Source organism: Arvicanthis niloticus, chromosome 11 (genome assembly GCF_011762505.2).
Source record: "Arvicanthis niloticus isolate mArvNil1 chromosome 11, mArvNil1.pat.X, whole genome shotgun sequence".
Classification (NCBI taxonomy): domain Eukaryota; kingdom Metazoa; phylum Chordata; class Mammalia; order Rodentia; family Muridae; genus Arvicanthis; species Arvicanthis niloticus.
The window spans coordinates 64375340-64388607 of record NC_047668.1 but is presented as its reverse complement, the minus strand read 5'-3'; the positions used below and the strand labels follow the sequence as shown (position 1 = coordinate 64388607).

At 44.0% G+C, this 13268-nt stretch overlaps 1 protein-coding gene across 1 annotated transcript in view; it reads left to right on the top strand.

Moving 5' to 3' along the window:
* Positions 1–13268, top strand: part of Eif2ak2 (eukaryotic translation initiation factor 2 alpha kinase 2) — a 29471-nt gene that overhangs the window by 5120 nt on the left and 11083 nt on the right. The window contains exons 3-11 of the mRNA XM_034514534.2: positions 736–856; positions 3549–3676; positions 5833–5956; positions 6325–6401; positions 6968–7016; positions 7934–7968; positions 9138–9188; positions 11744–11866; positions 12782–12901. Coding sequence (XP_034370425.1) covers positions 736–856; positions 3549–3676; positions 5833–5956; positions 6325–6401; positions 6968–7016; positions 7934–7968; positions 9138–9188; positions 11744–11866; positions 12782–12901 — 828 coding nt within the window. The remainder of the gene's footprint in view (positions 1–735; positions 857–3548; positions 3677–5832; positions 5957–6324; positions 6402–6967; positions 7017–7933; positions 7969–9137; positions 9189–11743; positions 11867–12781; positions 12902–13268) is intronic.

Sequence of the window (13268 nt, the reverse complement as noted above, 5' to 3'; positions counted from 1 at the left end):
CAGCTACCTAGTAAAACAAGGAGACATTAAACAGCCAGTCCCTCTAAGTGTAAAGTAGAAGAGACAGCCCTGGTACAATTCGGATGTTGGTACTTCAGCTCCATAGCAAAGCTGCCAGAGTCCTGTGAGAGTTCTTTCGACAGAGCCTGGTAACCTCAGAAGCCTGGAGAAGAGAGATGGAGGCCAGAACAATGACTTAGTGAGTAGTCAAGCCTAGGGACCTGAGTTTTTTTCTGGAACCCACATGGTGGAAGGAGGGACTAGATTTCTAAAAGGTGTCCTCTAACTTCCAACAAACATGTCCTATCATGAGTATACAGGCAAACCATGCAACATATACGCCAACCCACCCCACACCAAATACACACATACATACATACATACGTGCAATAAACTAAGCATGCAGCTCATGCTTATAATTCTAGCACTTAGGCAGCTGAGGCAGGAAGATTGTTGTGAGGTCGAGGCCAGCCTAGGTTGTATAGTAAGACACTGTATCTAAATAAGTAAATAAATAATAAGAAGAGTAAAGAAAAGAACAAAAGGAAGAAAAAAAAAAGTACATACTTCTCCCTGCCCTAAGAAGGTATTGTTATTGAGGGTAGGTGCTTAAAGTCTATAGTGAGCATGGGAATCTCGAATGGTACTTGTGGGGTGGTGGTAACTGCCAGGAGTGCTTGTCCTTAGCTAAATCACAGCTGTGTAATGTGTTGCAAATACTGTCTTTTTAACCAGGTTTACATTTCAAGTTATAATAGACGAGAAGAAATTTCCAGAAGCTGAAGGTAAATCAAAGCAGGAAGCAAAAAATGCAGCTGCCAAATTAGCTGTCGATATACTTACTAACGAAAACAAGGTGAGTGCCTTTTCCCTTCAGTTAAAGGGAATCTGTGTGTGTGTGTGTGTGTGTGTGTGTGTGTGTGTGTGTGTGTGTGTGTGTGTGTATTTTCTCTCAGGGAGAAATTACACACGTCACTGTATGACCATTCATTCAAAGCTTTACTTTTTTTTTTTTTTTTTTTCCTATCTCCATTTCTCTTGAGTGAGAAATACACCAGGAAATGTGTTGACAAAGCTGGGTACTTCTGAGCACCAACTTACATGCTCTGAAGCATGAGGAAAGATGAAACTGTTCTGTAGGAGATGGGCTGGACTGGCAAGGGCTAGGAAGTAAACAAAACAGAGAAAGTCATGCAAGACCTGGTAGGGAGAATGAGTCTCCTTGAGGGAGATTACAGAGAGCCAACGTAGGAGACATGACATCCCCGAAGATGCAAACAGGGAAATGGCACATACACCAACAGCAGCAAAACAGATCCGTTTGGTCTCTGGGGGAGGTGGGAGAGGTGTACAGTTCTGTGTGCTTAGCATGCACAAGACCCTGGGTACAATTTTCTAACATCGAATAAACAAACTATCTGAAGATATTTGAGCAGAAATTTTTTACAAAGTAAAGGCATGATAGTAGATTAGATTAACTTCATCAATAGAGGAAAATGCAGAAGTACCAGAGCAACACTGATTGGAGGGAAGATGGGGGCGGGGGGGGGGACTTTTATAAACATGGAGGCAGATGATAAAATGTTTATGTTTTCTACGACAATGTCAAAACCAGGAGGCTGGAGCAGTGGCTGCAAAATGAGACCTAAAGCGATTCGTGCATGAGATGAGAAAGTTTTACCTTCTGACGTACTCACAGATACTCTTACTCGAAAGGCCATTCTTATAATCAGTTCAAAAGTAGCTGAGCGAAACCACGAATTCTCCTATTAGTAAGCTAAAAAAGGTTAAATAGATAAGGTACCTTTCCTCTTTCAAAGTTGAAGAAAGACAATAATAACAATGATGGAAATGTGTGTAAAAGAAAACAAATAATAATAAAAGTCAATGAAGCAAATTACCAAACCTAGCTCTTTGGTAAGATTAATGAAGGAGAAACTTTGGACCAACCCTGATCTGATGGAAACAGTGAAGGCTGAGGTCGTGATAATGCTGCTTCTGCAGGCATCTTTTCCATCAAGCTGTGAACCGTCACGGAGCATTCCTTCTGGGCTCAGCATGCTCGAAAGTGTTAAAATATTTTTTTCGTGGAAGAAGAAGGAGGATGTGTAGTTAGAACGGGCTCAGATGTCCACATCATATACTCTTCTTACTGAGGACTATAGTTAGGTTCCCAGCATGTTGGGGGCTCTCACCAAGCACGTGTAACTAGCTCCAAGGGATCCCAACGCTCTTCCAGCCTCCTCAGGTACCCCATGCTTGCATGCAGGCACACGCATATACATACATTTTAAAATAAATAAAAGGTAATAAAATAAAACTTTAGCCCAGTTTGTTCTCTTTTGGTAAGGCAGTTTGGCCTCAAGCTCTCTGTGTAGCTCAGGATGGCTTCAGGTTGTGTAGCTCAGGTTGGCCCCAGGCTTTCTGTGTAGCTTGGGCTGGCCTCAGGTTCACTGTGTGACTGAAGCTGGCCTTGATTATTTTGCCGACTCCCAAGGGCTGGGATAACAGATTGTGCACCTGGCTTTTCTTTTTGTTTTTTGTTTTGTTTTTTGTTTTTTGTTTTTTGTTTTTTGTTTTTTGTTTTTTGTTTTTGTTTTTGTTTTTGTTTTTGTTTTTGTTTTTCGAGACAGGGTTTCTCTGTATAGCCCTGGCTGTCATGGAACTCACTCTGTAGACCAGGCTAGCCTCAAACTCAGAAATCCACCTGCCTCTGCCTCCTAAGTGCTGGGATTAAAGGTGTGCGCCACCACTGCACAGCCTGCACCTGGCTTTTCTTAATGAAGTTTTAAAAGGAAACTGAGTGACTTAACAAATTGCATATTTATAAATGGCTTGGGAAGTATATTTTAAGTGTCCATGTCATTCCAAAAAAAAAAGGAAGAAAAAAAAGAAAAGAAAAAAGGAAGAGGAGAAGGAGGAGGAAGAGGAAGAGGAGGAGGAGGAAGAGGAGGAGGAAGAGGACAAGAAGAGGAGGAGGAGAAAGAGGAGGAGGAGGAAGAGAAAGAGGAGGAGGAGGAGGAGGAGGAAGAGGAGGAGGAGGAAGAGAAAGAGGAGGAAGAGGAGGAGGAGAAGAAGAAGAAGACAAAGAAGAAGAAAACAAAGAAGAAGAAGAAGACAAAGAAGAAGAAGAAAACAAAGAAGAAGAAGAAGACAAAGAAGAAGAAGAAAACAACGAAGAAGAAGAAGAAGAAGAAGAAGAAGAAGAAGAAGAAGAAGAAGAAGAAGAAGAAGAAGAAGAAGAAGAAGAAGAAGGGCGTGTCAGGTGGTATATATGACAGCTATCTGAATTCGGCCATTGTGCGGCATATGCATACTTCAAAACCATGTTATATACCAAAATGCATGTATTTTTAATATTCCACATAGGATTTTTTAATTAAAAATTTATTTTTGCAGATTTTTTTAACTAATAGACACATAGTTAACTTTTAATAAGAACCTATAACTGGGAAATCCATAACATGTAAAGTTGTCTTTTATGTTACTTAGTTAGTAATTTCCTGCGATAATTCATGATTTGTATTAAGCACTTCTTTTCTTTGTAGGTAAACAGTCACGCGGACGCCTCTGAGCAAGCCTCGTTCGTTGGGAACTACATCGGCCTTGTTAACAGTTTTGCCCAGAAGGAAAAGCTGCCTGTAAATTACGAACAGTGTGACTCCAGCTCTCAAAGGTGAGACATCTATTGTTTCACTGTATGTGAGCAACGATACTGAGGCATTTCGTATGCAGTTTTCCAGAAATATTTGCCTCCTTTTTATACATCCATTACGGAGATTTATAAACATCTCTTTAATTAAAATTCCCAACTCCTGGGTTAAGAGAATGTGGTTCCTCTTTCCATCTCCCTGCCGGGGAGTGTGAACTCCGCTCAGGCAGAAGAGACAGGAGGACGCTAGGCTACATTCCATCTTCTCTGCCATCGTGATGCTGGGGTGGCAGAACACAGCCGAAGATGGGGGCCCCAGCTTAAGTGAGATATGGCACAGGCTGAGACTAAGGCTGAGGCTGAGACAGCAGGGATTCTCAAACTCCCTGGCGTCCAGTGGCTGCTTAGCTCAGGGGGAGTGTCTACATCCGGAGGGCAAAGGGTTCTTCTGTGGGACACTTAGGCTACCAGGCTCTGTATGAGGAAGCCCCCCGCCCCCACCAGTTCTTGGTGAGAGAGACAGTCCTTGCTTGTCTGTGCTGATAATTCATTGTTCATCGTGGAAAATGGGTGCATACGACTTACTCAGGGTGAACCAGAGATTATTAAATACCTTTTACAGGAAGGAATATTCAGGAAGGGAAGCTTATTGGCTAAACCCTCGGGGCCGGCCCATCTAGATACCTCATTAGCATGGAGAACTCTATGATCTGTGCTATGGAACAAGCGATCTTAATCTTCATGTGGGGTATCTTGGTCATGAGTTCAAGGACAGGAATGGAGTTGGGAGTAGATGAAATGCCTACCATTCTACAGGTGTTTCTCGACCTTCCCAGTTTTTGTCTGGTGACACAGTTCTGCTTGCCCCACAGGAGAGCTGGCTCAGCTGTTAAAAACACTGCTCATCCAAAAAGACCCGGGTTCAGTTCCCAGCACCTACATGAGAGCTCACAACTGTCTGTAACTCTTAAGAGCTGATGCTTTCACACAGAAATGAATGCTGGCAAAACACCAATGCACATAAAATTAAAAATAAATTTGAAAATAAAAAAAAATTCCTGAGGCTGTGGGGCCTATTGCAATTCAATTTGGCTGGTTTACTTTCTGAAATTTCATTACCTTTGGTCAACCAGATGGTGAGCTTGGTATAGAAAGCTATTTTGAGAGGAAGACCACTTTCACAAACCTAGAAGTAGGGCATACTACACTAATCGTTCTATTTGATTATTGACTGTTAATCTTTTACTATGCGTAGGTTATGAGGTAAACTTTATCATAGGAATGTATAAGAAGCACAGTGTGTATTTCTAGGGTCTAGGGTTTGATATAATCCATGGTTCAGTCATCCACCAACCTCCTGTCGATAAAGAGGGGGACTGCTGTGTTTTTTTAGGTGCATTTGAACAATGAGTCGGCTAAACTCTTTTTAAAGAGTTCAGGATGAGGGATGCAGAGTTCTTCCCTTGCCTGAGGCCACGGCAGCTGTAACTGTGAGAACCTTTCTGTCCGTACACGGAATGACTCTATCAGTTTCAGTTAGAGAGCTGCTTGTCTGGGTGTCTGCACTTCACACTTGAAGAGATAGACGGATAGTATGGATCAGCAGGAGCTGTCTTAGTCCTGCTGTGTGACTGGAGCAGCTTATGAGGGATCTGCTGTGTGAGCAAGGGTTAGAGCCTGGTGGTCCTTGCTTGTTGTCAGGGAGCTGTCTTCCCCAAAGGCCACAGTACTGTGCCCTCAAGGCTTGTCCCCGTGATCCCCGTTCTACCAACTGGTTTTCTTTCCTATTTGAGCAGCTCTGGAAAAAGTGCTGGGTCTCTCCCTCTCCTCTTCCCTCTGCATCCTCTACTCGGGATGGAAAAGATTTCATTTGTTTGTTTGTTTGTTTTTAAATCATCGCTTGGAGTTTTGCTGTCAGATCTTTCAATGAAACAAGAAAGACTTAGACATTACCTGGGAAATGTAGACAAGAGTACAAGCTACTCCTGGTTATTTACATAGATTGGTGGCCATTTTTGTGAGGATTAAATTATATGAGGTAGGAAATATAAATCTAGGTAAAAAAATTTTTTAGTCTGATTTTAAGGCCTTTATTTGTCTGTAGGGGCCTTTTCTTTTCAAATTGTACATTAGATTGACACTATTTTTGATATGTGAGTGAATAGTCTCGTTTTTCCTAGATTTTTTTATAAATGCAAAATTGGGCAGACTGTGTATGGCACTGGGTCAGGCACCACCAAACAGGAGGCTAAGCAGTTGGCTGCCAAAGAAGCCTATCAGAAGCTGTCAGAGAAAAGCTCAATGGTATGTACTGTCAATTAGATTTAATTTGTACAATTATGATTCCCTTGGAAACTGACCTCAGGTTAATTTGTTTGCATACTGTGGGCATTTGCCTATGGCATAGTGAATGTTTCCTCTATTCTGTGCACCAACAATGACCCATGCACCATGGCGCCCTGAGGGCCTGCGGCATAAAACTTCTATGGCAACTCAGGATTGCTTTTAAAACTTAGCCCAAACATCCATGAAAAATGTGTTAATTTAGTGATTGTGATTGTGGACTTGGTGGCCATGGGGAGAGTATGTGAAGTAGTATGTACCTAGTGACGGACTGCCTGAGAGGTCAGGTAGCTCCCTGTGAACATGCTAAGGGCTGTCCCTTCTTTCAGAAATTTGTCAGAGCATCCTCTAGCGCTGCCCTGTCGTCATCCAGTGATGCTTCCAGCTGCTGGTCTATAAGTAACTGGTGAGCTTGGGAAGCAAAGGTGTTGAGGGGCTGAGGGGCTGAGGGGCTGAGCGGCTGAGGGGCTGGGGGGCTGAGGGGCTGAGGGGCTGGGGGGCTGGGGAGCTGGGGGGCTGAGGGGCTGGGGGGCTGGGGGCTGGGGGGCTGGGGGGCTGAGGGGCTGAGGGGCTGGGGGGCTGGGGGCTGGGGGGCTGGGGGGCTGAGGGGCTGGGGGGCTGAGGGGCTGGGGGGCTGGGGGGCTGGGGAGCTGGGGGGCTGGGGAGCTGGGGGGCTGAGGGGCTGGGGGGCTGAGGGGCTGGGGGGCTGGGGGGCTGGGGAGCTGGGGGGCTGGGGAGCTGGGGGGCTGAGGGGCTGAGGGGCTGGGGGGCTGGGGAGCTGGGGGGCTGAGGGGCTGGGGGGCTGGGGGCTGGGGGGCTGGGGGGCTGAGGGGCTGGGGGGCTGAGGGGCTGGGGGGCTGGGGGGCTGGGGGGCTGAGGGGCTGAGGGGCTGGGGGGCTGAGGGGCTGAGGGGCTGAGGGCTATCACCTTCCTCCCCACACTGAATTCATTAAAGTTACTCTTTTCTTCTAGTGCTTCTCAGTCTGCACCTGGATGTGTTTTATCAGGGAACACATCTATGGTATGGTACCAGCCATGAAGTTTTTGATTTTATTTTTTTTCTCCTCACTTAAGTATGATCTTCATCATCCATAAGTTTTACATTTTAACTCCATGTGTCCTTACTAAATTATGGTGTTAACAGTCATTAACCCTTTCTGTTCTCTTTATTAACTTTCTTCATATTAATTTCTATTCTTCAAGTGCAAAATGCTTCACCATTCTCCCCCATCCCTTCTCACCCACTTTGTAATCTGTCTTTCCTCCCTTCCTTCTCTCCTTCCTTGCTTTCCTTCCTTCTCTCCTCTCCCTTCCTCTCTCCCTCTCTCCCTCCCCCTTCTTCTCTCCCTCTCTTCCTCTCCCCCATCCTTCCCTCCCCCTGTTCCCCTCCCTCCTATCCTTTCCTGTGCTAGGATTCAAATTCCAGCTTCAGGTATTCTAGCCAAGCTCTGCCACTGAGATCTCTCCCAGCTCTTACCCTTGTCCTTTTACCGTCTCTTTATCTTCTTCTTTTTCCAACTGAATAATATTTGGTGTAGTTCCACTCCTATTAGAATCAGAACTAGACTTAAAAATCAGGCAATTTGTTATAAAAATCCATCTATTTACTACGGACTACAAATCTGTAAGAAAAAGACAATGGACTCAGTAAAATAGATATGGTCTGCAGGGATTTGCTACACCTAAGTGGGCAGCAAACGGAAAAAGATGCTTTATTCCTCAGGGATGAGGACAATGTGAGTCAGAACAGCCATTTGATCGCCACAGCTGGTGGGCAGTACGCAAGTCTTGCAGGAAGTGTGGCTAGGAGACTCAGAACTAGCCGCCATGGAGGAAGCCGGTGACCCTACAGCTTAGGGAACCTGGTCACAGTGTCAGCTCCCACGCTAAGACGATTGCTCTCCTCATCTGAAACAGCTTTCTTTTTCTTTTTTGCAGAATGGTCTCAGTGAAAATAAAAGGGATTCAGGAATGTGAGTATCGTTGTGCACTGAACATATTTCGGACGAGGAATCTCTTTCAGACTCCGTCTATCAGATTCACCTGTTGTCTGTGGTATTGACAGAACATTATACATATGTATTTGCGTGATAGTTCAGAAGCAGTGGAAAGCTTGAAACTTATAAACCATTTAGCAGGAGAGAAACACACACACACACACACACACACACATACACTTACACACTACTATAGATACAAAGCCCTATGATGATGTAGCAGGAGACAGACGTTTAGAGTGTTATTTTAAACAACACTATTGAAGATCTGAAGTTGGAAGTGTTTTTAAGAGAAGTGTTGTGTTTTTTTGTTTTTTGTTTTTTTTGTTTTGTTTTGTTTTTGGCAGATGGATGGGGTATAGATATGTAATAATTTGTTTTTTGAAGAACAAATTTCATATAAATCATTAGGAATTGGTTTCTTTCACTGAAGAATAACACATCGTCAGAACTGAAGGCGAGGTGATAGCACGACCCACAAGAAGCCACCTATGTTTCCTGAACACTACATATACAACTCCTGAGGTAGATGGGTGCAGAGACAGGAACTTGCCACATGATCCAGCCCACAGCTCTGGTCCCTGTGGCAAGGAAGCGGGGAGACGAGAATTTGTGAGAGAGAATGGGAAGGAAGGGTAGACATGACTGTGAGAAGACAGCGGCCGGGTGAGGAGAGGAGGAGAGGAGGAGAGGAGGAAGACTCCAGTTGCTCCATCAGTCAAGACTACTGGCCAGAAGAAGTTCAGCAGGGTGAAGGCTTGAGGATGAAGAGGCAGGGTGGCAGCATGGCCTTGTGTGGCTAATTTCAGATGATGTTTGAACATCTCACTACAGATGGCTCCCCATCAGAGAGGCATAAGGGCCAGAGGGAAGGAACCAGGAGACCAACGTCCTAAGGACGTTCTGAGTCTGAAGGAAAAGGAGGTGATAGCATGCCAGTGGCAAAGAGTGAGACACAGGAAAGGACAGAAGAGACTCAAAATGAAGTGTTTTTCTGAAGAAGCTGAGCACTCCCTTCCTGTCCCTCTGATGACTGATGCAAAATAGAAGATGGCCAGTGCGTGGCACAGAGCCTGCTCTAAGGTTCTATAAAGTTCTATAGGTTACCATTTTGTCTGAGTTTTCCATTTTTGTTTCAATTTTAGAAAAGTGTCAACTAATGATGTGCTAAGAAATAAATATACCTTGGATGCCAGGTAAGCAGAGTCTAATGGTAAGCGGGCCCGTGAAACAGTTGCTTACGGTCAAGTTATAAGTTATATTTCCACCCAAGTAATTAACAGCTGTGGCCTAGTGAGGCCCGTGGAGGGTTATGGTCTCTCGGAGACGTAAGGTTTAGGAATGCAATCGGAACGTTATCAGATGCAGATCTCTGTGGTGTTAGCATAGTTTCTAATAGCCACAGATGCTATTAAAATTGAAAGCAAGTAGCACTTTATGTCAGTGATTTAGAAGAAAAAAGAGAGAAAAAAAGGGATAGGGAGGAAGAAAGGTGTGGAGGGAGGAGAGAAATGCCTGTGGGATGGAAACAAGTCTGCTTGGGCCTGTTTTCTAGCTTTGCACAAGATTTCTTTTCGGAAAAAAAAGGAAAGGATAGTTCAGTTAAAAATTAAATACTTGCCGGGCGGTGGTGGCGCACGTCTTTAATCCCAGCACTTGGGAGGCAGAGGCAGGTGGATTTCTGAGTTCGAGGCCAGCCTGGTCTACAGAGTGAGTTCCAGGACAGCCAGGGCTACACAGAAAAACCCTGTCTCGAAAAACCAAAAATAAATAAATAAATAAATACCTAAGAGGAAGGAAGCCTGTTTGAAGCAGCAGAACATTGTATACAAATTCTGAATACTTACTGAGCGCCTAGTACTTACCTGCAACTGCTGTGGGCATGAGGCTTAGGGTGAGAACAAATAGAATGAAAAGTTTTGAGATGGCCACTGGCATTAAGGAAATACTTATATTTAAACACATCTATATTTAGAGGCTGGGGAGATGGCTTAGCTGTGCAAACATGAGGGGCCTACGTTTGAATCCCAAGTGCCCCTATGAATAGACAGGTGTAGCAGCACATGCATCTATAACTCCAACGGTAGCCGGGGTGGAGGGTGTGTGGAGACAGGTAGATCCATGGCCGGCATAACCAGGCAGTGAGCTACAAGTTCAATGAACGATCCAGCCTCAAAAAGTAAAGTGCATCACAGCCAGACATCAGACTGAGTACAGGGACCCCAATGGAGGAGTTAGGGTAAGGACTGAAGGAGCTGAAGGGGCCTTATCTGGCATCAATGGGAGAGGAGGCCCTTGGTCCTGTGAAGGCTTGATGCCCCACTGTAGGGGAATACTAGGGAGGTAAGGCGGGGGGTGGGTGGGAGGGTGGGGGAACACCCTCATAGAAGCAGGGAGATGGGGGATGGGATAGGGATTATTAAATTTACATAAATAAAATTTATGTACATTTGAAATGTACATAAATAAAATATCCAATTTTAAAAAGTATACAAAAAAAACTTGTAACAGAAAAAAAAAGTAAAGTGCAAGGTGGGTGTGGTGGTGCATACCTTCAATCCCAGCACTCAGGAGGCAGAGACGGGCAGATCTCTGAGTTCAAGGTCAGCCTGAGCTACAGAGAAAGTTCCAGGACAGCCAGAACTACACATAAAATCCTAGTCTCAAAAACAAAAACAAAATAAAATTAAAAAGGTGGAGAGTAACTTAGGAAGACCTCTGTCATCAATCTCTGACTTACACACATGCACGGGCACACACACACCATACTCACACATACATGCACACACCATACATGAACACACATGCACACACACAACCCACACACACACTTACACACACATACACACACGCACACACACACATATACACACACGCACACACATACATACATGTGTATCTGTAGTTACATAATCTGTATTCACATATTTACATGACACAGATACACTGTAATTACAGAATATGGCCAGAGTTAAAGAAGAACAGTATGGTAAGAAATGGAATGAAAGCCCTAAGGTCACCTTCCTGTGGAGAAAGCGTGTGCTTGAAGTGTAACAAAAAGATAACAGTGTGGCAGGATGAAGATGGAGAAAGAACTGGGGACGTGCTACGTGGCACTTTATGGGGTATTTAAGGGTTTCCTGGGTTTTGCTAAATGCAAAAGTGAGGTTTGTAGAAGGTTTAGGGGAGAGGGAGACGCTATCAGACTAAGTTTTCACAGCTAAAGTAGGGCAGGAGAAGTTGGGTATCAGTCGGCAAGCCACCACTGCAGGAGCCTGATGGCTGAGCTGGAGTAAAGATGCTAGAAACGAAGAAAGATGGTCGGCAGATGGCAGTGCTGTGGGCTAGAAGAATTAGCAGGGCTTAAGAATAGAATGCAGAAGAAATGGAGGGAAAGAAACAGGTTGTTACAGGTAACCTTGGGCTTCTGCTTTCTCTGTGATATTTGTGGCACACAACTTAGTGATTCTTTTTAACTTTAATACTTGTTGGGGGTGGGGAGGGGTTCATTTCTTCTTTGTAGCCACTGGAGAAGGATGCTTCAGCATGCATAATGTACAGCCAGAGGAGTGATCTCTTATATTGAATTCTCTATTTAATAAGGGAAGCCAAGAGAAGGAGGAAGAGGAAGGTGTTTTTTTTGTGACTCGGGAGTTCTACCAGATTTTATTAAAAACAAGAAGGGAAGAATCATTTTCAGTTCACATGAGACACTAAACCTCAGAGTAACAGCGATATCAATCTAACCTAGGTTGAACAGTGATTTTGAAGACATAGAGGAAATTGGCTCAGGTGGATTTGGCCAAGTGTTCAAAGCAAAACACAGAATCGATGGAAAGATGTACGCTATTAAGCGTGTTAAATATAACTCCAAGTAAGTACCTGTCTTCTTCTTCTTCTTTTTTTTTAACACAGTGTGTTGAACGCCCAACCCTTGTCTTTATGTCTCTGTCCTTCACTGCTTGCTGATTTCTTTCTGGTCCTCCTTAATTTTTTTTCCCCTGACTACAGGAGTTTCGCTTATCCTGAAATGACTTTATTTATTTAGTGGGTATTTATTTCAGTTTAAAAATATGATTGTATCATTTTGAGACAGTGCTGAATCTGAAGTTGTTGACTTATTTTGTAGAAGGTGGTTTCCTCAGTTTTCTATGTTTCAAGGCTCCTTCCTCTCTAATGTCTCAAGCTTGTATCACATTGACATAAAACCAGCCACAGGCTAATTTCCAGAAAATAGCAGTGTCCTTGCCCTTGCGCCCGATCCTTGTAAAGCTTTCATCGTACTGAGTCTTGGTTTCTTTGCATAAACTAGTCCCTCGATTTATCTTTGTCACACATTGAGAGTTCTAAGTTAGGTTCTGCTTGCTGTTTGGGCTGGCTATCCTTGCTGTCCAAATGGGACTCCTTTGTGAATTCCAAAGATTTTAACACATCTTCTAAACAGAATATCAGCTATGATGTAGCTATTGAAAACTGTTACAGTCAAAAGAAGATACAAATGATGTCTACCATTTGAATGTCTATCATTTAAGCCACTGTCTTTTTCTTTTACATTGTGAATGAGAATGGCTATGGTTTCGGATGTTTTTTTTTTTTTTTCTGTGCATTCAGTTTTCTTCCCTTTTGAGTTCTGACTTTCATGCTAAAACCTGGCACAGGAACCACAGTGACTACATAGAGAGGAGCCTGGGCGGTTGCTTCCCATAAGGTGTTCTGTAGCCATCAGGGGTATGTAACAGCTCGTTTGTTTTCCGGTTTTTTTTTGTTTTTTTTTTTTTTTTTTTAATAGGAAGGTGGAACGCGAAGTAAAAGCATTGGCAGAACTCAATCACGTCAACATTGTTCAATACCGTATTTGTTGGGAGGGAGAGGACTATGACCCCGAGCAGAGCATGAGTGATTCAAGTCGGTAAGAAGAAACTCTCAAGGCTGCGATGGGACGGAAGGCACTGGGTGTTTATTGTGTGGGGCACACTAGAAGAGGCTGTTGCTCATCACAGTTAATGATCACAACAGCCTTCAAAAGACACTGTGGTCTCATGTTCTACAGACAAGGAGACAATCAATAATCTTTCCCTGTTTCTCTCCATTTTCCAAACTTGCTTTTAGTTTCTTTGCTTTAGACTCACTATATACCCCAGGCTGGCCTCAGGGAGGCCTCCTGCCTCAACTTCTCAAGTACTAGGAATCACAGGCACATTCCGGTATGCCGAGCTCAAACTTACCTTAAAGGTATTTTTAATGGGATGGAGAGATGGATCAGTAGTCGAGAGCCT